The sequence below is a fragment of the Anopheles gambiae genome, chromosome 2 (assembly GCF_943734735.2).
Source record: "Anopheles gambiae chromosome 2, idAnoGambNW_F1_1, whole genome shotgun sequence".
Taxonomy (NCBI): domain Eukaryota; kingdom Metazoa; phylum Arthropoda; class Insecta; order Diptera; family Culicidae; genus Anopheles; species Anopheles gambiae.
Window position 1 is genome coordinate 67,482,405 of NC_064601.1, and position 24,698 is coordinate 67,507,102.

General features: G+C 41.1%; 4 protein-coding genes, 1 long non-coding RNA gene and 1 other non-coding gene across 24 annotated transcripts in view; 3 read left to right on the plus strand and 3 right to left on the minus strand.

Annotated features, from left to right (window-relative positions):
- Window positions 1-9: 9 nt before the first annotated feature.
- Window positions 10-2,496, minus strand: LOC133395110 (uncharacterized). Its single transcript, XM_061663809.1, has 6 exons — window positions 1,472-2,496; window positions 1,266-1,392; window positions 804-1,196; window positions 521-749; window positions 327-438; window positions 10-248 (listed from the first exon to the last, which is right to left on the minus strand). The coding sequence occupies exons 1-6, from the start codon at window positions 1,586-1,588 to the stop codon at window positions 99-101; spliced, it is 1,128 nt and encodes a 375-aa protein (XP_061519793.1). The 5' UTR covers window positions 1,589-2,496; the 3' UTR covers window positions 10-98.
- A 58-nt stretch (window positions 2,497-2,554) lies between these two features.
- LOC1278408 (small ribosomal subunit protein bS16m) lies at window positions 2,555-3,636 on the plus strand. The gene is made up of 3 exons (XM_317991.4): window positions 2,555-2,757; window positions 2,822-2,981; window positions 3,043-3,636. Exons 1-3 carry the CDS (start codon window positions 2,641-2,643, stop codon window positions 3,177-3,179), a joined length of 414 nt encoding a protein of 137 aa, XP_317991.3. The 5' UTR covers window positions 2,555-2,640; the 3' UTR covers window positions 3,180-3,636.
- A 1,547-nt stretch (window positions 3,637-5,183) lies between these two features.
- On the minus strand, window positions 5,184-14,658 carry LOC1278407 (receptor expression-enhancing protein 5). Of its 15 annotated transcripts, none has more exons than XM_317989.5 (5): window positions 14,500-14,658; window positions 13,697-13,862; window positions 5,741-5,973; window positions 5,564-5,663; window positions 5,184-5,471 (listed from the first exon to the last, which is right to left on the minus strand). In XM_317989.5, exons 2-5 carry the CDS (start codon window positions 13,824-13,826, stop codon window positions 5,389-5,391), a joined length of 546 nt encoding a protein of 181 aa, XP_317989.3. In that variant the 5' UTR covers window positions 13,827-13,862; window positions 14,500-14,658; the 3' UTR covers window positions 5,184-5,388. The 15 variants fall into 15 exon arrangements, with proteins under 15 accessions (XP_317989.3, XP_061504060.1, XP_061504062.1 ...); XM_061648076.1 differs by having other exon boundaries at window positions 13,697-13,858; window positions 14,500-14,649; XM_061648078.1 differs by having other exon boundaries at window positions 13,697-13,858; window positions 14,171-14,579.
- On the plus strand, window positions 13,143-14,027 carry LOC133391787 (uncharacterized). The gene is made up of 2 exons (XR_009765252.1): window positions 13,143-13,279; window positions 13,369-14,027. It is a non-coding gene; the product is annotated as an uncharacterized LOC133391787 (long non-coding RNA).
- A 255-nt stretch (window positions 14,659-14,913) lies between the features above and the next one.
- LOC1278400 (RNA 3'-terminal phosphate cyclase) overlaps window positions 14,914-24,698 on the plus strand; it is a 33,205-nt gene continuing 23,420 nt past the window's right edge. For 2 of the 5 annotated variants that reach the window (XM_061648075.1, XM_061648074.1), the window contains exons 1-6: window positions 14,921-15,252; window positions 15,318-15,562; window positions 15,632-15,956; window positions 16,022-16,146; window positions 16,217-16,475; window positions 16,547-16,678. In XM_061648075.1, coding sequence (XP_061504059.1) covers window positions 15,205-15,252; window positions 15,318-15,562; window positions 15,632-15,956; window positions 16,022-16,146; window positions 16,217-16,475; window positions 16,547-16,648 — 1,104 coding nt within the window. In that variant the 5' untranslated portion in view covers window positions 14,921-15,204 and the 3' untranslated portion in view covers window positions 16,649-16,678. Of the gene's footprint in view, window positions 15,253-15,317; window positions 15,563-15,631; window positions 15,957-16,021; window positions 16,147-16,216; window positions 16,476-16,546; window positions 16,852-17,461; window positions 17,610-24,698 lie in introns of those variants that run through there. The other 3 variants (XM_061648072.1, XM_061648073.1, XM_317988.4) reach the window with 3 other exon arrangements.
- Window positions 21,269-21,341, minus strand: Trnak-cuu (transfer RNA lysine (anticodon CUU)). Its single transcript has one exon. It is a non-coding gene; the product is annotated as a tRNA-Lys (tRNA).

Here is a 24,698-nt window from a genome sequence, read left to right on the forward strand (position 1 = left end):
TGGCCGTACTTAACGCAACATAAAATATTTTATATTTAATATCGCTTCATTAGCAACAGAAAACAAGGTACAAGCGCTTACAAACGAAAAAAGCCTCCTCACAAAGATTTCTTTATCATTAACTTATCCATAATGAGCTTCTGAATGTTTGAATACGATCGGTTTCCGTCGATATGAATCACGGCGCAACTCTGTTGCTTCTGCAGCGCAACAAGTGTTCGGGGATGAGAAATATTGAAAAAATGTAACTAAAAATATGCAAAGAAATCTGAATTTAGTATAAAATTCGAGACGCATGTGCGTCCGCGAAATGGAAAGTTGCTTACCTCTGTTTCGAACATCATTCTTTGCCAACAATCAGCCTTCACCTGGCCACATTTTCTGCGGGAGAATTTTCTACGCCGACATACTGATTCATCGGCGTCAATCACTAACACTCTGCCAATCATAATCCATGATCAAAATAAATATGAAATCATTTTTACTCTTTCCGTTTAAGCTAAAACCTTTTTGTACATACATTTTTGGAACTGCCATCGTCTGGAACATGTTAGTGACGTCGTCAGCAGTGTTTGGGAAATCAAGTAAAATCCATCCACTTTGAATGCAGTCTGGTTGCAAGAGTCGATGTTGCACAATGGACGTTATTAATTCGGACGTGTGTACGTTTTCCAGTGATCCGCAATCGAGAGCCTTTCCGAAGCAGTCATAATTACGCTCATGTTGTGCTACCAAATCAGCAGCAGAAACTATAACAACGATAGATTAAAAATGGCGAATTTTGCAGTACAATCAAACCCTACCTAAACAAATGTTCAACTTTTCTGCCAACCATTTTCCAACCCGATGTTTACCACAACCAGGACGCCCAAGCAACACAATACGTTGGCCGTATGTGATAGCAGAATGATGTGGATCAATTTGGAGTAATTTAATGCGCTCTGTCACAAATGAATATGTCTTTTGAAGCGATTTTTCATTTTTGACGTACAGCGTTTCGTGGAAGTGGAAGTGCTTTTTTGCCAAGGTTAGTGTTTTTCGATCACCCAACATTATTATATGTTTATCTTGAAGCTTTAAATATCGTAGTTTATCATTAAGCGCTTCAAGAAACGTGGTTGTTAACGAATCTTGTAATTCGATAACGGGATAGTATTGATCGCTGCGTTGGAATGTTTGAAGCAAACGTTCGGTTTCTGCGAAAAAAACATGTGTTTGTTAAATAAAGATGTGTATGGAAGCATGTTATTCAAATCACGCGTTACTTTCGTTATCCTCAAGGCTAAGAAACGTATTAATTTGATTGTACTTTTTCGAAATTTCTACAATATGTTCTGCAATGTATTGTTCAGTATTGAGCGGGCGATCTTTTTGTAACATTATCATCAAATCCTGTAATATGGGGAGCTTTAAAAATGTATCTGTTTTTCCTTTGTTTTATTTCAAGATAATTGACTTAAAAAATACTTACAAAAATTATTTCAAATATATGATGCTTTTCAAAATACAGCATTAAATCCGTGGGGTAATATACCGTTCGATACGAATAGCGGGTTTCATTGAGAAATTTATCTAATAAAATGTCCATTTTGTAACCACCTCCAAGAACACGAAAGGTAAAACTAAAATACTATTTGATGTGCTACCGAAAATCAAAGCTATCTTGGTTGATTTCAACGATCAGAAAGCGTTTGGCACTGTTCTTTTTCTGTTCAGCGCATTAACATGAGCACGAGGTTAGATTGCTGCAAAGAAGAATGCACAGTGAATTAAAGGTATTTAGTGTAAATAGGATAATAAAGCCGTAAAAACCAAAGAATTTTGATGAGATGTTTTCATATGCTTTCCATTTTCATTACCTTCGTCAACACCCCATTTGTGTTAACCGAAATACCGATATGGCAGAGTTTTTTTAGTTAATCGTATTTTTATATGTATTGTACATCGAATTTATGAATATGGCCACCAACACTTAAAAAACAAGAACGGTAACGAGACGTTCGCGGTAGTGTGTAAGATGATTCAGGTTTTTATTCACTCTTTATTTAATTTGGCCCTGCTCGCTGTACCGCTATTCCATTCTACGAAATTGCAAAATGGTTAACTAATCCGCTTTTGTAGTTCATCGTTAAACATATCCAACATAATTTTAGTTTTTGTTTCGCCAACAGTCCACCAATGATTGCTTCGTGGCTACTCTTTGTCGGAGGTCGGCATTCTTTATTTCTATAATGTATTTTTCTTGCGTTTTTATGCCTCTAGTGCTCCTTTTGCCGTCCCCATTCGGTTTCTTCGAAACACGTTCTTCAATGGCTCGCGAATCCATCGTGATTTTCTGAGATAGCACTTCACTCGAAATTCCAGAACAAACCAGATCTATAGAATTATCCTTGTCCGACTAGCACTTTCCTATGAAGCATCGATTTCTTACAGAAAAACACCGTTTGCTTTGATAAGGTTAAATGTAAATTTGCATAAAATGTCATCCACGCGATTCACTGTATTCGTTGATTCCGTACGCACGGTTGACATCGTTCAGCGCATGACATCCCGCTGAGTTGTTTTCATTAGCGGCACGCGATTGATTGCAAAACAGCACAGGCATATTGTAGAAAAGCGGAAATTTTACAGCAATTTAAAATGTCGCTTGCTGCTGCGAGTGGTACGGGAAGATTTTGGGCACGGTCAGCAAAAACAATTCGCTTTGTGCGTCAAGGATGTACAAATCGACCCTTTTTCCACATTGTAGTAATGGAGGTATGTTTTGGTATCGTTCGGCTGTGTACACGAAACGGCAATTGATAACAATTTTTACTTACAGCGCCGCAAAGATCAATACCAACCAGTCATTGAACAAGTGGGAACGTATGATCCAATTCCAAACGAGCACAATGAACAGCTGGTATCGTTTAACTATGAACGCATCCGTCATTGGATTGGTAGCGGAGCCCATATATCGAAGCCGGTGGCGGAGTTATTAGGTAACCAACCTCATATACACTCCGTAGCCGTTTTGGACATAATACGTTCTCTTTTGCACAGGTATTGCCGGCTTGCTTCCAGTCCATCCGCGGACCTATATGACCGCCTGGCGAAATAGACAAATGGCTGAGAAGCTTGCACAGATCAATGCGGTAAAAAATTCGGATAATGTCGATAGTACAACAAGCAACAGTTAAAGAAACCGCAATTGGTCTTTTCATAGATTTTACTGTATAATAAAGCGTGGAATGGATATTCCCTTCCAATTAGTCGAAAAAAAGATTCACGTTTAATTCGACGTAAATTTGCAAAGAAAACAAATGATACATAAGTATTAAACAATAGCACATCCGGCTACTGAACAATTACTCACAGTCCAATTAAAACAGTCCCACGATTTTTAGAAAATGCACAAACCCATAATGAAATGGCAAACAGTTACTAAAAGAAAATAATTTTGGCCCGTTCTGCAAGCCGTTTTGCTTTTCACAAAATATGTCATTATCATTGTTTTGTCCCGACGCGAAGATTAAATCGAAACGGAGAACAAAAGCCCGAATCTCTCTGGGTAAATCTCTACCTGGGTTAACGAATGCCACCTCAAAAGTCCTTACAAAGATCATATATTTACTTCGATCGATCGATCGATTTTGGTATACAGGCGGTCCCCGAGATACACGGTTATTGGGGACCGAAAACGGCCGCAAAATACCGCGTATCTCGAATTTCCGCGTAAGTCGAATCTCGTGATTTCCAGCCAAAATATCACTAATTTTCGTGCAATTTTGCAAGCAGGGGGTGGTTTTAGCCACCAAATTAATTATTTGATATGTTTCTAATGAATTGAACAGTTTTAAACCTTTTTAAATGGTATTTTACATTTGATCAATACGGAAATTATTTGGTATTTCACAATGGATGTGTCAAATCAGTACAATTTGCTCAAAGAACTGTCAAATTTTGAAAACCGCGTATCTCCGAATCCGCGTATAAGAGGTACCGTGTATCTCGGGGACCGCCTGTACTACACTGCACTTTAAATTTTCGGATTAGTGAATTATGTTTGATCATATTGTGAGATAACAAGAATTAAATTCAGATTCGTAACACGTACGATATTTCTGAGATGGGCGACGGTCAAAAGAACGAATTCAAGAACAGTTAATTACAGTGGAGCGCCGTTTATCCGGGTACCTTTTATCCGGCTTTCCGTTTATCCGTGCTGTTGAGAAATGACAGTTCAATACAAAAGTGACATTGGGTTATGAGGATATTTGAAAAAGCGGTTATAAGAGCACATTGTCATAACAAAAAAATCACTATAATTCATGGCAAATTTTAAAAATTTTCTTTCGAAAAACATGAAGTTAATAAAAACTGGGTTATTTTATCAAAAAATAAGAAAAAATTCCAAAAACTAACCAAGAATTCGTGATAAAATATATGATTTGACTCATTATCCGTGTTATTCGCTTATCCGGGCGAAGCCAAGTCCCGAGAAACCCGGATAAACGGCGCTCCACTGTACTTTATTCGGCACTACAACCGCTTTGCGGTCTTGGCCTAATGCTGGAGTATCGTCTGCCAATCCGTTATCCCGGCATGCACAGCAGACGACATCTTGCTTCCTCAACAGACCCAAGCCCAAGTACGTCTTCTTGATTCTTGTGAGTCTTGGTGCCATATATGCAACATTGTAGCCCAGTCCTTAGCCAGGTTAGCTGCACGACAGTGAGAGATCGCCATTCAATGTACGTCTCAGATACACTTATCAGATCCACCGCAGATGCGTTTCATTTAAGCAGTGCATAGTTAGATAGCTTCTTCAATAAAACTTCTCTTCAAAAATGCATACACTCATTGTTGGTCGATGATATAATTTTGTTATTTGTTTTTTGTTTTCTCAATTTGTGTTATTTGTGCCGCTACTATCTTAGAGTTACTATATTTCGCTATTCTTTTTACTCGCAACGACTTCACCATTCAAACAAAGTCGTCACAATAAGCCTGCAAAGGGTCAACGACTTCGACGTTTGGAGTGAGACAATAGTTGAACATAAAAAGGCAAATACAATTTTAAAAATAATGCACAAGCATGCTCGCACTCAAGCGTTTGCGGAGGTACGGTGACATAGCGGCCATCAGTAAACAGCAGCACAATTTTCGTTCTCGAGGAGACACAAATGAAACTACAACGGGTATACTTATTCACGATGGCGAATGACTTATATAATTTTTCGTCTTGCTCATTCCCTCTGCTACGTCCATTTGCTAACAGTTGTTTTTCTAATGTCGCAAACTTCGATCGTCCGTCATCGAAAGGGTTTAGAGGTCGGGAGGGTCCTTTATAGCTATGTGTATGTGTGTTGTGAGTGTTGGGAGAAGTGCAGCAGCAGGATGTGCGAGTTAGGTTGATTTGACTTTCGAGATCATTTCTCCAGCCGTCTGCTTCAGCTTATCCGTGGTGTCGCTAATGAAGCTGTCCGCAACTAAAATATAATAATAGGAAAAATATGCACATTATTCAAATGCTCTTATTGCACATTGCAAAAGCACTTAACCTTTTTCGTATTTCACACACCTTTTTCGTATTTCTTGAAGTATGGCTGAATAACCTTGTGGTACATGATCGTGGAACCATTGTTTTCCATCGGTACCATACACCATATGTGGAATAAGCACTATAGATAGAGAAATTGAGAATGTGAGTTGAAATTTTTATAACCTAATATAGATGGGTTTTATTTTCCAACTATACCTTCAGCAACCAGTAGAACGGGATGATCTGAACCAGGAAGAAGGAGAAGTGCTCGAACACCGACAGCACGCCAAACGTTACCCAGTACGTTAACCATTTAGTGTCATCCTCTTTCGTGCGGGTTTCGATGGCTTTCATCGAGATGTAAGCGGGATACGCCACTCCAATCACGTTGCAGAGGATCTGAGCTCCATAGCCGAAGGCAAGGTACAGAATAACGACGGCCACGCCACCTTAAAAGAAAAACACATTTTTTATATTAAATCGTCTGCTAATTTGATAAATTGTTATTTAAAATAGGCCGAACAATAAGGCTTAGACAAAATATAAAAACTTTTAGTAATTTAGTTATTAATGGATGAATCTCATATATAGTGTTGCACTAACTCCCAATTTTAAATGTCCAGCACATGTCCCATCGCTTATCTATGCTCTATTACACAATTACTGCACGTTATTCAGTCAACATTCAACTGCTCTTAAAGCAAAATAAGCCTTACACGTAGGGAAAGATCATATTTCGCATAACATAAGATCAGTTTCTTTGCTCAGGAAATGAAATCAAATAGTCTTTAGTTTCAATCAAGCGCGTCCGACTAAGCTTGAGTAAGTGTTGTATGGCTTCATAATTGTTACGTCAACCGTATTAGCACGCTATTCTTGTCTTACGATGACATTTGTAATGGTCGTGCAAATCTGTGTGCGTTCGCGGCAATTTTGCCAAATATTTTATAGCCAATACTCACATTATTGCTAAACATGCAGTACATGCAGTGCATTACCGCAATGCATCTAATTTCTTTGCAATAACCGTAGTAGTGTGTACAGCAGAATCAGATTGAACAGCAATACTACCAACAACTAGCTAGGATAAACGGGACTCAGCGTGACCGGCTCGATCTTCTTCACTCCATCTGACCGGTCTCGTGTGAAGCTAACCAGATGTCTATTAATAGTATATCCTAGGGACCTAGCGGCACATAATAAAGGCACGCTAGTAGCTGATTGAATGCTGTCTGCAAACTCAGACTCGCAATGGACGGTCAGCGTTGAGAGATGAGTGAAGAAATAATATACGTCCGTCGCGACAACCCACGTTTGATCTCGATCATGTGGCTTCAATTGTTCGATGGCAGTTAATATAGGTGAAAAAAAAGTATTGATAAGATGTTCATTACCTAGCGCAATGTAGCCTGAATTATCCTTCGGCGCTCCTGCCTCTGCTCCATCTTGGCGTGGCATTTTCACTTCTTTTAATTAAAACTCTTCGCGTTAATGAGATCAACGTTTACAAACTACACGCTGTAATTGCTCGAATTGTGCTGAACAATAACACTGCACTTATCCTGCCTGGTTTATAAATTACCTAAATTCCGAATTAAATAAAACATCACATTGCTTCTTAGACGTGTTCGCTCTCTGCCGCTACGATTGTCTAGATCACTCCCGATCACTAAATACTTTTTCGCTCGATCAACCCTAGAAGCTACTTTTAAATGCTGCTTTTGTTACTGGCCCAAAGCCGTGATTTTCGACGACTTTCCCACGACATGCGCACGATACGATTCAACTCGCACACAATATATATATTAGCTAGGCTAAGTACATCAGACTGTTCTTTTCGACAATGCTTCATGTCGAATGTGTGCCGCCTTAACTTTAAATATTTGTTGTTGCTTTTTGTACAGTTGCTTCGTGTTTTGCTGCATTTCTAAATTACGCTTGGCAACAAACGACGCCGGCCAAAAAGACCGGTCAAAGAAAGGAATAACGCTTGTCATTTGTCTCATAGTATACGATCGTCAGCAGTGTGTGCTAGTAGTGTAAAACAGAATGATATGCGTCGAGTCGGTCTATGTGTCAAAAGACAAGCATTTTCTGATCATTAAAGCCAGTTGGCCAGTTCCTCTTTCCTTACTTCATAACGGGTAGCGACCGTCCACGATCTTTGATACGCGATGAGATTCCTACGGCAGGTGTTGTTAAGCCATTAGAAAAATGAAACCAGTACGTAACCATTGCGAGAGAAAAATGGTTAGTAAGGCACCCAGACACGACATAGCCGCCATTCTAATAATACAGTGACCTATGGCCATAGGACAAAAATCCGCCTAAAGAGTACATTATTATACGTAGGAAAATAAAACGAAAAAAAAGACCGGCGACTAAAAGAAATTGAAACCGTCTATAAACGGAATGGTTATATTATAAGGTCGGTTTTCAAAGGTAGCATTCAGATAGCGGGATACACATAATCGAATAGCGATCATCGAAATGATAAAATTAAGTAACCTAATTAATAGATTGAAGAAGAAAAAAAATAACACAAGCTAAAGGTAATTATCATGAAAATTTAATCATGAAGCCACATTACTAGCTAAACAAAAACTTTCACTATAAAAATTATACGATAATCGTGAGACATTTTCATACCCAAACGCATGGACGAATAGGGAAAGGAAGCATTACAGCTTCGACTTGAGATCAAATTTCGCTTTTCATTCGATCCAGGCATTACGAGTTTATTGTTTACACCTGAGTGATTTTACATTGTTCCAACACAGTGGCTTTGTAGGTCGGTGAGTGAGTTTTCCTCTGTTTTACACCAATAGACAAGACTATTTTCACTACAAAACTATGAAAAGCTACAGGAAAGATTTGCCGTTGAGAGCCGTTATACAAAATGTAAACATGTAAGTTGCATAAATAAGTTGCACTAAATCTTAGCTTGTTTTAATGCGCATTTACAAAGTGAAAAGGTAAGATATACGCGCATTTTAATTGCATTAACACGACGATGGCTAGCGATGGAAGAATGCAGCCGTCCGATTTTCACTTGTTTCAATACGTTTTATTGGCCACGACAACTGCACTGTGGCGTTATATTTAAGCGATATGTACTGCTTAAAACCCATGATTTCTAAATATAGCCTCCATCATAAATCACCGTTGAACGATCGCAGAAAAAATATGCATCTCTTGCTCGAAAATTTTGTGAACCATTTTCCCTTGCAAGACGACGGTGTGCAAATTTTGCAACGGTTTCACTTCACAGCTACTACAGAGTCTATGTTCAAGATTGCATGCTTACAGTCGCTATCAAACACACAATCGTTCCTTACTTTCTAACACTTGCGCATGGTCCCCGTAAACTTGAACTTGAAAGCAATGGAAGCCTTTCCCTATCACCAGCACCACGAGCATTCGTTCAACCTCCTCACACATCAAACATCAAAGGTGAATTGCAGCAATGCAACTGAATGCATATAGTATGTTGGGGTTCAGCCCACTAATCTCACAGCTGATTGTGTGCTCTATCGGCGAACTATTGCCAGCGTGATTGCTCTCTCAATTTAATATTTCACGCGATAAGCCTAGCGCGATAGAAAACACATTGGATGAGATGAATATGCGCTGCTTCTCTACTGCTGCATGGACACATTTCACTTTTAATTGCACAAGCAAAGCTCAACACACGCTTAATATGAAATAATTAATCTTTGCCCTCTTCTGTTTGGTAGCTTTACACGGGTAGCATTTTTTAATCAACGTTTTTGGGGCCAAATGTATTACGTGGCAATAATAGGCTACCACGTAAGTTTTTCCTTCACGTTTAAACTTCATCATGAAGTGCAGGTTATTCGTGTACACGTAACGTGTGTGTGTGTGTGTGTGTGTGTGTGTGTGTGTGTGTGTGTGTGTGTGTGTGTGTGTGTGTGTGTGTGTGAAAAGGAAAAGGTATTCCAAAGAAACTGGACCGAATTTCATCCTTCGGTTCACATGCAGCTTTCGCTTAAATTCCACTAGTAAAAGTAAAAGTGATGCTTTTATCCCTTAAACAGCATCAGTTGTTGCAATTCAACTGTACACAGCTAATAAAATAATGCTGAAATGCTTTTTAATACGATCGCATCTTTAATATCACTATCACTTTAACATTTTCTATAGCAAATCACAAATCAATTCGTGCCTGCAGTGGATTGGGTTTTGATGAACTACACGTTTGCTGCACACGGGCGATTTTTTGCGTACTTCATACAGAACTGAACCTGAAGCTCAGTAAGACCTGCACGGACCTACAAGAAACCGTTTACACACACGGCGAAGCAGCCTCGCGATTGTTTTTGAGTGTCGATTTGCCCTGCTTGCTTCGTGCAGAAAGACCTTTGCTGCTTGACTAAGCACAAAATGCTAGAGCTTGTTCGATGGTAATTGTGACGGATGCTATGGACAAAGCTTAAACCGGTCCACAATATCAGTCCACTGAGGAGACTGGCTGAGAACGTTTCCTTTGCCGCGTTTGTTGCCCTTTACACATTTACACACGCAGACAAAGCTAAGGGAGTTTGGATTGGCCCCCGCTTTGAGGGTAGCGGAGCACAATATTTGAATTCCATGTATCAGAGTGTAATCATTCATGATTCATGTGTTAACATATTTATTTGGTAGATATGAACCGCAAGCTTATCAACAAGTTAAAACTAATACACAAAAATTTACCGTATTAACCCTTGATAACAAAAACCAACTTTTGCTCAGGTTATCATACCGCTCGCTATCGGTAAATAGTTGTAAATTTAAAACGCAAAAATGTCAAACATATCACCCAGTATCATATAAAATTGATGTGATTTTTCCGTTTGTTATTGAACAAAAAGAAGGATAAAACGTGAAGTGTTGAAGAAATAAACCAAATCACATTTACAGCACATGTTCTCAAGATAGACTACTCCCTTAAAAACGAAACACGTTTCTTACTTGCATAATGAACACGCGTTTTGTGAGAGTTCTATTAGGTGCCGTTTTTCGATGAGAAGATTATCTTCCACACTAATACTCTCAGAAGTATAGCTTAGGGAACTTTGTTTCACGTGAGCTATTATCAAGCTTCGGTGCATTGTTTGTAAGTTGCGCGAAGCATTGTTAGGCTGGCTAATGGTGATGGATGCATTAATACTACCACACAGTGTGTGTGTGCCGCCGTAGCGGTGATACGAGTTCAAAGTTCTACTCTAAACTGCTGTACGTAAATCAAATGCATCTGTTTTACTCAAACTCGCGGATCCGCTGTTGTCAAGAGCAAAGCAATGGTCGATTCGTTGCTACAGCGCGGCCCGAAAGTAAGCGTGAGACACTTTGACGTGTACGGCGAAAAATAAGAAGCTTGCAAACCACTGAAAAGAGTTGGTTCAGCTTTCCCGGCTTCGTGGCGACTACACCACCGGCAACGCAACGATCGATTGATGATTTGGCAAGGCAGGTATTCTTCGTCTTCGTCATCGTCGTTGTCACCATGGTCGCCGCCACGCATATCAACTTCGGCTGGCGCCCGCGAGTTCCGTCTCGTGGCACGAAGGGAACGCTTACTATCTCGTTATCAAATGTTGTTTTATGCAGTGTGCTGCTGGTGGCTCGCTACACGTCACAACAGCCGTGCTCCATTAAAACGCCATGTGGAATCTACAGGCAAACATGGAGTGCGCGCACTGGGTGAACAAGGAGCGACAACTGTGGTTAGTTCCATTGAGGCCTAACACGAGACTCGCACCCACCTTGTAACAATTCCGTACATACTGAAACGGAAAAATCAATTCCTAAAATGATTACACGCGATTCAGCATGGATGCGAATCACACATCGCTGCAGGGTCAAGCCTTGAAGTCTTAATTTGCTACACGGACAAAACCCCTCCATAATGAAAACAGTAGGTAAATCGGTGAAGGTAACCCACTGTTAACAGTAATTTTATTTATTTATAACATATTTATAACATTTATTTCTTTGGGTCATTGAATGATGTTTCGTAATTGAATATTGTTATATTTATATTTTGATAAAACACAGTAGTTATTGTAAAATTACTAATAACTTTCAAATTGTCTTTATTCTTTTGACGTTTTGTGATCACTCATCAATGCAAAAAAGCACTGCAAGTGTGCAGTATAGTAAAATTGGTAGCAAATTAATGTACTTAATCAAACTATTACGCAAAAAATATCGACATCGAGCGCAATTTCTTACAACTAAACTACGCCATTCTAAGCTTTATAGGGGAACCGATCGATTTAAAGGTGCCTTCCTCCTCCGTTACGACGGTACCTGACGCGACGGTAGACAGCAAGTCGCCTACAGACGTATTTAAAAATGTATCAAATTGTTGCCTGCCAATTTCGACGACTGAATGTAAAAATCGAATACCCCGTTGAGATCGTTGCATGCAGGTACACCCGAACAGCTTTTGTTTGCATCTAAATTATCATGCATACTCTTTAGTTGCGCATTCATATGTTCGTTATTGAGCCGAGGTGATAAAGCACCGAATACAATTTCAGCTAAACAATAAAGCGTTAATACAAGTGTTGTATGTTTGTACTACGTTTACAAGGGTGTAGAAAATAAAGTCTTAGACAAAACAACAACACATAATAATTAAAGACAAAACAAAGCCAAACTCAATCAGTTGTGCTTCAATCATTATACCAATTATAGTACTTGCAGGATTGTTGATGATCACATATTTCAGTCAAGTGATTCATTCAAATGACTACTAAAAGAGACAAAAACATCGCTATTTCTACCCGTGAAACCGATGACAGCATTTGCTGATTGAGCAAAGTTATTTCTTTTGCAAGTCCAAATACATTTTTGTCGGTACGCTACGCTGCTACTTTGATAAGAACAACGATGAGATAAGAACGAAGAGATAACTTGGCGCTCGAAATTCTAGAAGAATAATCTTATCACTGTTCAGAAGATAAGATAATGCAAAAAGTTGCAGTGACAAATACATTTGAATCCGGAGTGCAACAAAGCACATGGTGGAAAGATTCTCTACTGTAAATAGGGCTGATATCAGGATGTAAAGATCGAGATAAGAAGACTGGATAAGAGAAGGTAAACTTTTAACACGTCCCAAAATCCCCACTCTATGGTTTAAAATAAAAGCAACATTATTAAAGGGTCTAAACTAAAGGGTAAACTATACCTTTGTCCTGTTTGGTCTAAAAACGGAAATGACCCTTCAATTTCGAATTGCTCGATACTACAAATTCAATCGACACTACAAATGGAATCGTTTCTTCACAGCCGTGGAAAATTTGTTAATCGCTCAACTTGAAAAACAACGTTAACGCCTTTAAGGTAGAAACAACATCTACTTGTGGAAAATATCAATATTTTTCGTCCCACAGCATCAACAACACCTTCTACCATACTTGTGCGCATTTTGTGATCGACGCGACAAAAATCATTAATATGATTTGCACGAGAGGGGCGTTTTTTTATAGAATATATACCGCTGATTGTCCATCGTATGTGGGCATGGGGAGGGTCGTGATGATGGCAGCAGCGTTTGGATGCATGTGAGCGTTACTGGGCAATTTTCATCGGTTGTGTAACACAATCCGGATGCATGCACCCTCGCCGTACGTATAGCAGTGTTCGGTGTTGTCCCAGCCCATGTGTGACTACAGTAATGATTATCATGTCAAACAGGTACTGCTTAACACAATGCAGCTTCAAGCACGACACAGCAAAGAGGTAGAGATATAGAAGTAGCTACTGTCTGTACCCGTTTTATATGAACTTCTGGATTGATTTTTTCTATTTCTATTTCTATTACACTAAAGAGCACACTAATGCTGCAATCATTTGCATGGTGGAAAACAGATCGCTTTGCCACGCTTCTTCATTATATCCCCGGAAAAATGCCAAGCTAAGCACTTTTGTTTTCCGGTTAGCTTGTTCACGAGCGGTGTGCTGGCTCGTGTCCTAAAAATATCTTCAGAGAATGCTGTTCCACCACCTCTCAAGTACGTCATTCGGGAAGGGCGACGCCATCCATCTCGTCCCGTTGTTCAAGTGGTAGTTTGAAACGGGGTTCCCCCGGCATGTTTAGCCGGGCCACGGACACCGAGCATTTTCTTGCGAATCGACTTAATTATGGTTTCTACTCACCCAGAAATATGTATAGCCGCGGCACGTTCGTTTTCTCCTCTGCAAGCTTGAAGAATTGTGTCCACGGTTTCGATTCGTCCTTCAGCGACGACTCGATCGATCCTCGAATTTCTTCCACTTTGTTAGCCATGGCGATGTTTTATGTGCTGTTGCTTCTTCTTTCTGCCTAATGTTTGGCCGGTGATTCCCCGCAAGATGATGTAATGACAATTTATCGTAATCACCAGGCGTATGGATTGGACCACCGGCGAAGCATCGTTGTCATCGTTACACGGGTGGCAGGCCGGCAATACGATAGCATTGGAAAGGAAATAAAAATAAGGACAGAAAAGAATTTTACTTTAACGCAGCGTGTCTTGCATTCGAAAAACGGCACCGTAACGTAAGGGGTCACGGCCCTGTCTGGGTTGTTTAACAAAAGGACATATTTTCAGATCAGTTGTGCATTGTTGAATTTGCATTAACACTTCGTACACGATGCTCGGGGCCAAACAGTTCCAAGCGAAAGGATTCAAACGTGTCTAACAAATCGAACACGACGCGCAACAGAACTTAGAACAAGATGGGAGGCGGCCTCAAGGTGCGTGCCATATATCCGCAAGAATGTTCTTTCAAGGACACACATTTGATAAAAAAATTAACACTGACGCACTATGCACAGAAGGATACACGATATAGGGAGGGGGACAAGCAACTAAATTTAGAAAGCAAGCAGCATAATTAATTCACGCAGCTGAGGGTACGTTTTGTTACGTGTACCAAAATTAAACACAATTCAATAATCAGAATCTAATGTTACGCACTTGAGAGATTTCCCGCCGGCAAGCCCAACAGAATTTGACTACTGGCGCGCACGAACGAAAATGCAACCTCGACGAGTGAAGCACAGCCTGACGAAAATGGCGAATTTGTTGCCGACCGATTTTGACAGCAGCCTAGCGTGACAGATCTGCAATGCATCAGGTTGGGCAACACAGTAGGTGGGGTGTGAATACCCAAGTAGCAAAATAAAACGACAACAGTTGTTTCGTTGTACAGATTTGAATATTTTTTTTAGATTTGTTTGGGATTATTATCTGTAATTACAGTGAGATATGCTATTATCAGAGTAAATGTGCAAATAGGTTTTTTCGATTTTCGGAGTAAATAAAGTGTTTCTATTCTTCGATCTCAACTGTCAATTGATGGCACATTCCTTCTATCCACGACTGCAGTCCAATCGAAGACTGCGACCGCAGCTTAACTATGCGGTAGAGGGCTTTTAATATGTTTTCATTTTATTTCATGAAAATGTCTGTACATTTTTAAACTTTACGAAGTCGGATATATAAGCTACGTAATTTTTTATTTGCAAAATAATCTGTTCCAAGAAATGTCTTGACGATGGTCCGATCTTCAATGTGTGCAGCTGCAACAAATATCTTTGTTATTGTTGTGACAGGTTATCAAGTGCTCTGTGCAGCGAAGCAATTTTAGCACCTAGAATTTAGCTGAAACCATTGGACAGAATGGCGGATACCCATCTATTTGAAATAGATGGCAGTGTCTTGGAAGGAGTAAGTTTCCTTGTTTCTGTTTTAGATGTTCGCTAAATTTGCCTGTGCACTCCATTACTCTACAGGGAGGACAGATCCTACGGATGGCATTGTGCTTTAGCGTGCTTACCAAGACGCCGGTACGCATCCGTAACATCCGCCAAGGGCGCAAGAAACCGGGACTGGCAGCGCAACATCTAGCTGGGGTAGAGCTGATGCGAGATATTTGTCAAGGCAGGTTATACAAAGCGTGTCTCGGATCGACCGAGATTGAGTTTTACCCTGGACATATTGAGCACGGGCGATTTGTCGGTCACATTCAAACTGCAGGGTAAGCTTCTCGTAGGGTAGAGGAAGATCTAAATGCAAACTTTTTTGGTTTGATTTTGGAACATTTCAGAAGCATTACCTTGCTCCTTCAAGCTACACTACCCGTTGCTATCTTCAGCTCCGGTCCAGTCACGCTAGATTTGCGTGGAGGTACAAACACGGATCTTGCTCCGCAGGTGGATTTCTTGACGGAAATATTTCGGCCCAATATGGAACGATTCGGTGCCAGCTTCGATTTCGACTTGATTCGGCGGGGCTATTTTCCGAAAGGCGGTGGACAATGTGTGATAGAAGTAAGACCAGTACAATCATTAAGGCCCGTCACTATGGTTGATGTGGGCTCTGTTACCAGGTTCTTTGGATGGAGCTATGTCGCCGGTGTGCTTCCGTTGAAGGTAATTCTAATTCTCGTTTTTAATTAGCTAAAGTGTAACAAACTGAAGCATTACCAACATTTTAGATTGCACACGAAATGTCTAGCGGTGCTAAATCGATCCTCAACCAAATTGCCAACAGTAGGGCAGATATAGAAGTCTACAAAGAAAGTATGGACATGGCACCGGAAGGCAATTGCTCCGGTATCATGTAAGTTCAAAAGCAAAGGTACCGCTAACATCTGCCAACAATGTTGCTAAACATTCTTTCATTCTTGCAGTATTGGCTGTGAAACGAGCACTGGAGCCATTCTTGGCGGTTCGGCACTTGGAGAAGCCAGGAAGAAAGGTTTCCAGAGCGGGGAGGAAGCAGCTCACGAGATCCAAAGCGCCATCTCCGTTGGTGCCTGTATAGATCGACACGTGCAAGATATGATGATCATTTTGATGGCATTGGCTGACGGGACGAGCCGCATCCGGACGGAACCGTTGACCATGCATACCAAAACGGCAATCTATGTGACGGAGCTGATGACAAAGGTTGGTGGCAAAATTGGATGCCGAAGCCAAGGTTTGGCGAAAGGTTTAATCTTGTTTTCAACTACTTTTAGGCCAAATTTAACATCATAGAAGGAAATGGCAGTGCTATCATCGAATGTGTTGGCATTGGACTGCGTAATATAAATCTTCCAAAAAATACCACGTCATACTGAGGATCGGAGCGCATTGGAGTGAATTCTTAGGTAAGAAAATGTTAATAATTCAAAAGGGCTTTATAATAGTTTTAAATTGATGGTTGTCACGCTAGGAGAAAGCTTGAGCATCGAGGCTAACGCGCATTGGTAGGATTGTTTCTTTCATTGATAAAATTAAGCATCTTTGGAATAATGATTATGGAATGGACAATTATAATATACAGTGAACCCTCTCTTATTTGACACCTCTCCAATTTGAGAAACCTCTCTTATTTGAACATTTTTCACAGTCCCTTGATTTCCAGTACATTTTTGTTCCTCTAATTTGGAAAACCTCTGAAATCTGTATCCCTCTTATTTGTGTATGGTGTTGCCATGGTTATTGAAAGATGTATGCTCAAATTGGCGATTCTGTTCGCAGTTTCCTATAGCAACAGTTAAGGCTGCATACTAAATGTTCTGTCTCTTTCTTGTCTTGTATGGACCTTTCATTCACTTTCCACCTCTGTAATTTGAAAACCCCTCTTATTCGACAGTCCCATCGCCTCTCAAATAAGAGAGGGTTCACTGTATATAGCCATTTCGGATCAGTCTTGACTCTTTTAACTTGTGCATATTTTATTATATGCAAAAACACGTTTTTACGTATTTTTCTTGTTTTAAAAAAGATATTTTAAATTTTATCCAGAGTAATTGTGAAACGAAGTAGATAATTGAACAAGAAAATAAACAAAACAAAGCGTTTAATGACATCAAAAAGAAAGAAATGAGATTCCACTCCTAATCCATCCAATCGCTTTAAAAAATGCATCATATTTTCTAAATTTTCAGGTTCAAAATGTATTTGCTTTGCATTACATAAATAACAAACATCTACTTGCAATAATAGAAAATAACTTCCACTTTAGACGGAACGACACGTATGCTATTGAATAAATAATGTATTCATTGGAATATATTCACTACTTAATTAATCACAGTTTGCTTAGTATGAACTAATATGAACTTTAAAATATATCACTTTTATCTTAATTAAGCTCGAATGTGTAGCCAATAATGCATGAGTCTTCTGATGGACAAAATTAATGCGTAAAACGTAACGCCATCTGAGCAGTACCGGTATATTAACTTTAACTAAACTCGTCCACGGTCACGTCTATCAACCATGGGCGTGCATTTTTATGTTTTTATTTTAAGTTCACTCCAAATTTTTGCCATATTACGTAAATATTTAAAATTTCTAGAACAAAAATCAATATTTTGATACCGGCTCGTGACTAATACGGAATTCTCGCGAACGTTTGTTGCGCCAGGAGTGGTGTGTTTGGTTTGCTTGTTTTGGGGGTTTTACATTACGTTACAACAAGTAAAAAACAAGTAAACTTCACTGTAATAAAATGTTAACGCGTAATGCGTCCTGCCATGTGTTGTGCTAATTTTCTTTCAATTCATTTCTTTTTTTTTCTTCAAGTTAGACATAGTTTGAGAATAAATAGAATTTAAGTTATAGATTAGAAATAGTCATTCATAGCAATTTGATCCCAATCGTATGATACGTCCATGAGATGATCGTCACATGTCCTATTGCTCTCTTCACTTACAAGCGCACCTTCTTTATCGCTACTGTCAGTTGGACCATATGAGCCATAATTACGACTCCCAGAAAGTGGTTCTTGATCGAATATGAGCAAATTCTTTGACCAAAAAAAGGATGTTGCTATATGCGCGAAATAGGGATGACTTAGCAGATAAACATTTTATTTAAATCTTATCATAACGTAGCGGATAGGGTGTAAACTTGAGCGCATCGCACTTTATAAGACCCATGAGCCCATGAGGTCATCAATGAATATCGTTTTCTGTAACGACTTTGCTAACCGATCAAAGATCTTCCCACTTGAGCTCATAACACAAGTATAAACTGTCATCTAGCAGTGAGAGGGGGCATCCCGGGAGGGGGCTGGGTGCTACTGTCCTGTCCTGTTCCAAACCAAATCCGGTCGTCCCGGCCTCTGAAGACGATCGGCAAGCGTCAACATGTCGCTCAGTCCCACACTCCTCGCACCGAATCGGCTTCGTTGGCCGAATCGAACGAATAATACCCGCCTCGTCCAGCGCCCCCGCCATGCCTCCGCCGGGACTGTGTGGGACTGTTCGCATCCGTCAAGCAGCCACTTAAGCTGCCCTTAGATTTCACGCCCGCTGGGTGTAGTAGGTGCGGGCAGGAAATACTCCCCACCCTGGTGGGCGAACGGTGCGCGTGCGCATCGGGCCGTGGCCACGCTGGCCTCCTCCTGGATGGTAATGTTGGTTTTGACTGTAACCGTGCCATCTGTGTCTGTGTGTCTGTGTGGTTTTACGAACCCGTCCATAAGTATGCGAACCCGAACACTTACGTAGGTGGATTCTCCAAGACAGCGGCGGTTCGGCGTTGCTCGGGCCTTCGCACAACGCGTTGGATACTAATAATAAAACATCGCGCGCCTCGTTCGTCCAGAGGCGGCATTTGCCGGCTGTTTCGTTTCCTCTGCTCGTGCGTGTGGGCTTTGGCTTGTCATGCATCCGTTTTGCCGACCCGCACGGTACTCCACGTTCCGGGCCGTCTTCATCCGGCAGTTCTTATTTCCTGTCGCCCACGAGCCGGCATGGTTCGCCCGTCCGTCCGTCCGTTCGTTCGTTCGTTTATCCATTTGTACCGGATGGTTCGGAGCGTCCTTTCCCGGCATTCTACACTCACCGCACTCGGAAGTGGAGGTGTTTTCTTTATTCCGTTCAATAACATTCACCACCGGCCCACACGCGACCATAGCCGCAGCGTCTGTTAATCGCCCTCTATGTCGCCCGCCATCGTCTTACCTGCCTTAGCCCGTCGCGTCGTCGGTTTGGGCGAATTTTCGTTTCCATCAATGAATCGGTGATATTTTTAGCGTTCGGAAAACAGACATTTTTACTATAACACCTACGGACCTGCCATCGATGAAAGGGCCGGTGCAATGGGCACACATTTTGGCATAGCTGGCTGAACCACAGCCAGTGCGGCAATGGGTACGATAAACACGACATCGATTTGTCCTATTATTTACACCACCAGCACGATCATTTTTCCAGCACCAATCAAACTGATCTAGCTCCAAATGTTTCTAAATCTAATTTTAAAACCAATCGGAAATACCGCTTCCGTGCAACCCCTTTTTTTTCCTTTTAAGGCTGTTGTAATTTGTAGCTATGATGCTAATTTTTTTAATTAATATAAGCTATCGTTTTTGTAGTAAACCATACCATAGACTTAAAAGTTACTTCAGGCATGACGACGATCAGTTTTATGGTAGAGATATGATATGATGATAGGTTTTATCGTAAACACATAAGCTAAACACATCGCTCGAGATATTATGATGATATTTTTAGTTTCTTTCACAGTAAGAAGTATAATACATTCATACATCGGAATCGATTTAAATGAGTAACACTATTACGAGTGAAAAGGAGTAGGTAGTAGAATAATTACAGAGGAACAAATATGTGAGCTTGTTGTATACTGCTATTAAATGGTGCTTGTTTGGTTGATCCACTCCGTATGAGATGTTTGGGTGGAAGGCGTAACATTTGCCATTGGGACGCGTTTTTTTTAGATACACAACACGAGTTATTTATAAATATCGATGCATGGAAAACTTGGTTGGTGTCTGTGGAAGTGGAAAATGTGGCCGCGGGTGCGGATGGTTAGTGGAAGTGAGGCGCATTTCCCCATTCGAAGACGAAAGAAGCGCAAGACCGGAAAAAGCAATTCGAACGGTGCAGACGAATTCGGCTTGAAATGTTCCAAAAGGAGTGCGATGAAATATGGGACTAACAGAACGATGTTTGCATGCCCACAGGAGCCACGATGATCGTTATCGTATGTGCGATCGATTTACTGCACGGAAGAAATGAATGAAACATTGAAACTACAGTTCAGTTTCATGAATCATGAGCGATGACATGAATGAATCATTAACATGAATCTTCAGCGATGTGTGATTCTACTCTCAAATTCTAATCTCCAAAGATTTGTGAATCTTCAAGTATTCATGAATCTTGAAAGATTCATGAACCTTCAAAGATTCATGAATACTTTAAAATTCATAAATCTCCAGGGAAATTTTAGCATCTTTAGAGATGTATGATTTTCAAAATATTGAATTTGGGCGATCCCCCCAGTGATTGATTCGCACTACTTAACAACATGTCGGTCGTGGGTTCAAGCCTCGCATGAATCGCTTCCGCGTAACATAGCAAACTTGCCGTGGTAGTACTTGCCAAGAAGCCTCGAAAGCCTGTATAGGCTGGCATGCCTAGGTTGTTACGCCAAATAGAAAAATGACTAACAAAAAAAGCTCTATGGATCTTTTGAAATTCATGAATCTAGCCAACCGACATTCAGATTCATTGAATCATTTCAATGATTCAGATTCATGAATCTGAATCAGATATACCCACCTTTAATTAAAACGACAAAATCAATGAAGATATCCAAATGAAACAACAAGTACAATGAATTTATTAACACACATTCGCTTAATTTAAGTGCATTACCAAATTCTATAATTTTTGTTTAAAATCTCAAGAAGATTAGAAAAAGATGTCTTCATCATTCGTCGCCCAACGTGGGGCTCGAACCCACGACCCTGAGATTAAGAGTCTCATGCTCTACCGACTGAGCTAGCCGGGCACTTGTGGCGGTGTGAGTGATGTTTGAAGTGCATATTTTTATCTTTTCTATTGAAATACTTCCACATCAGAATGCAAGAAGAAAATCACGATCGTACGAGGTTAGGCATTCACAGTAGCCATCGCCGGGATCACCTAGTAGGACCCGCTGTTAGGTTTGCTGACCCGCGCCCTCGGCATGTTAACCAATTGGGCACACTCGATTTCAACCTGTGCAACGTGTTAAATATTTCATTGAACTCCTACAACAACATCCTACCACATCCTGTTTCGGATTTCGAGAAACATCGGACGGGCCGAAACTTCATTCACTTTTCACGCGCTGCCTGGTAAACAGCGTCCGGTAAACATTCATAATGGGCTGCAGTAGTATTAGGCCAGCGGAAGAAGGGGCGGCGAACGGGGCGGGATACGTGGAGAACGCGAGGTGGATCGGCAACATTCAGCTCATACGCGTTCAGACCTGAGAGGTGTACGTAAGTCGTTCAAACAAACGACCACAACCCACACTAACGCACACACATGCTCACACATGTACATACACACGTACACACTAAAACTTGCACACATACACAGGCGTGTGCGCGCGTGTGCTCGTGTCTCCCCCATTCATCTCGCGTTTCTGACCATACGCGCTCCATACCTCTCCCAGCAGCCACCATTCGTCCACCACACACTGTCATCCGTTTCAATTGAGAAGATGTAAATTTCAATGAAGCACACCGCCACTATCCACTCCTGTCTCTCTCTCTCTCTCTCTCTCTCTCTCTCTCTCTCTCTCTCTCTCTCTCCATCCCCCTCCTACTCCTCCATTTTTCCCTTGCGTGCCGTACACATTCGTTGCTAGCAAAGGGGGGGGCCTAGTAACACTTTGTTCGCGTAGAAAAGACGTCTTCGACCGCCCTTGTGCTGATTTCTGCCATTCTCTCGCTGTATTCTCTTTCTCGCTCTCTCTCTCTCTCGCTCTTTCTCTCTCTCGTTCTATCCCACTGTGGCTGGTTTGCCGTTTGAAACATTCGTTTATTTAATCTTGCACGATGTCACTTGGGCCTACGGCCTACTCTGATAAATACGTTTGAATAGGCGTTTGGGTGCCGTTTGTGTGTACTTTTTTTGTTGTTTTTTTTTGCTTAGCTTTCTTCTTTTGCCTCACGAGAAACAAATGTCGCCTAACCTTATCCGGCGAAACGGCAGCAAGCAGTACCAGGGGTGGTGTGCCACGGTTTGGTAGGGGAAGCTATGGCGAAAAGCGCGGCAAGACAGGTCGCGCACTCGGTTTGCGTAGTTGCGTCGACGTAATCATGAATGAATCGAGCATACTACCGAACGACACGATCAACCAACAGCATAGGCAACAGAGCAAGCACTGCGAACGTTGTAAATGGGAACAGTTGCATGTGTGTATGTGTATGTGTATGTGTGTGCTGCTGCGTGCTATGTGCGTGTTTGTGTGTGTGTGTGTGTGTGTGTGTATGCAAAGATGGTTGGGACAAGTCATGATGGAAGGGGGATGATGGGGATACTCATCGCATTACCACACCGCGGTCTCGATTTCTGGTTCTGGGGCCTTCCGGTTGATTTATTTATTTATTTTTTTGCCACGTTTCCATGCTTCGGATGGTGCGATTGTGCGCACGCACGCTGTTGTTGCTGCTGCTTTTGACTCCGGACACCCCAACGCACACCTACACGCTCGTCGCGACAAAGCAGGCGACACATACGCACCCATCAGCTTACGCCAGTGCGTCCCACGCAGCCGGATCGCTTGCCTACGCTCCGGTCTCTGCTCCATTCAACCGCCTACGCGCATTCATTCCTCCACCCAAACACCCCAAAGGAGCCCTGCTGGGGAGAGGGCTTTGATTATACGCTGTTGGCCAACACGACGACCCATACTAGTACACCGGTTAGTGGTGGAACGGGAAAATATGGGCATGAAAAAGAAACCCCTTTTTCCGGGGCAGACCACAAGCCGACGACGAGTGGGACGCGCGCGAACGGAAATGCGAACTCTAGCATGGGGCACGGCAGAGCAATAGACGGAAACAGCTAGTAAGAAAACGGAGGCAAGGAACACAACAACAACCTCGAAAACGAAAAGAAAGCAAGCGACAAAAATTTCGAAAGCACCATATTCCGATGTGTATGGATTCTCTTTTTCTTTTGCCTCCATCCAGGGTGTGGAGCTGTGTCGTGTCGATTGATAAGTGTTGGCAATGAAAGCTTTGCAATGGTGCATACATGTCGATGAAACCAGAAGCAATTGGTCGACCAAGTGTAGCAATCAGCTTGCCAAGTGTAGATTGGGGTTTGGCGGATTGACTTTGTAAATGATTCCCACGATTGTCCTGTGGGTTGTGGTGTAGGGTTCGTCAAAGGGTTGATTTTGCATAAATTGTGCAGAGTTTGAAGGTACCACAGTTCACGCTCCTCGTAATCCGCACCTCGATATTCCGCACTTTTGACAACCAAATTCATGGCATTCATGATACCAAATTCATGAAACAGTGTTTGGTCAAAAACAGTGGAATTTGATTAAAAATATAAATACTTTGTATTGTTGAAAATATCAGCTTGCTTTGTACAACATGAAAATGTATGATATCTAATAATAATTAACTTATGGATTGAGACAAAAATAAGAAGCTTTTAAAAAAACACGTAAATACGTGGTTCGATAATCCGAATTTGACCAAGTAAATAAATGAATAAATCAATGTAATATGGAGTGAGTGATAAACTCATATCTTTGCCATATAGTACATCCATTCATTTAACAGATTACGACATAACATCACAAAGTGTCCAGAATCCTTAGGGATTCATAAGTCTTTCGAGATTCATGGATCTTTGCAACCGATATTCAGATTCTTTCAGATTCATGAAGCTGAATCAAATTTACCCAACACAATACCGTACATGTTCCAACTGGATATGAGAAGCCCTATTAACTTTCCATTAACCACTGAGAGTAAATTGAAACATCGAATCGGCACACACAGGTAGAATACGCATACCTTCCTTTGCTTATAACCCGGCGACGAAGGATAAATGAGATCCTTGGATTGTATCAGCCATGTAACATTCTAATTGCTCTAATCAGTAATAGAAAATGAGTGCAAAATGCTGAACAAAACTCTGATTCACTCCATAGCAACGTCTCTCACAAAACATAAACAATGTTCAATATAACTGTAAACATTTTCCTATGGCTTTCTGTCAATTTACTCGAGACGCATCGACCTGTTCTCTTTCAAAGGCCTTGCTTGATCGTTTCGATCGAGTTTGGGAAAGTGTCTATTATATCTTTTAGTTATGTCGCACATCATACCCGTTACAGCTATAGACAGAGCTTTCC

Excerpts from the sequence above, each read along its gene's own strand:
- LOC1278408 (XM_317991.4), top strand. The coding sequence starts at position 2,641 with ATGTCGCTTGCTGCTGCGAGTGGTACGGGAAGATTTTGGGCACGGTCA. Across the intron at positions 2,758-2,821 it reads TCCACATTGTAGTAATGGAG|CGCCGCAAAGATCAATACCA; the intron begins GTATGTTTTGGT and ends TTTTACTTACAG. Across the intron at positions 2,982-3,042 it reads GCCGGTGGCGGAGTTATTAG|GTATTGCCGGCTTGCTTCCA; the intron begins GTAACCAACCTC and ends TCTTTTGCACAG.
- LOC1278407 (XM_317989.5), bottom strand. The coding sequence starts at position 13,826 with ATGGCTAACAAAGTGGAAGAAATTCGAGGATCGATCGAGTCGTCGCTG. Across the intron at positions 5,664-5,740 it reads CGTTCTACTGGTTGCTGAAG|TGCTTATTCCACATATGGTG; the intron begins GTATAGTTGGAA and ends CTCTATCTATAG. Across the intron at positions 5,472-5,563 it reads CTTCAAGAAATACGAAAAAG|TTGCGGACAGCTTCATTAGC; the intron begins GTGTGTGAAATA and ends ATTATATTTTAG.
- LOC133395110 (XM_061663809.1), bottom strand. The coding sequence starts at position 1,588 with ATGGACATTTTATTAGATAAATTTCTCAATGAAACCCGCTATTCGTAT. Across the intron at positions 1,393-1,471 it reads ATATATTTGAAATAATTTTT|GATTTGATGATAATGTTACA; the intron begins GTAAGTATTTTT and ends CCCATATTACAG. Across the intron at positions 439-520 it reads ACGATGGCAGTTCCAAAAAT|AGTGTTAGTGATTGACGCCG; the intron begins GTATGTACAAAA and ends TATGATTGGCAG.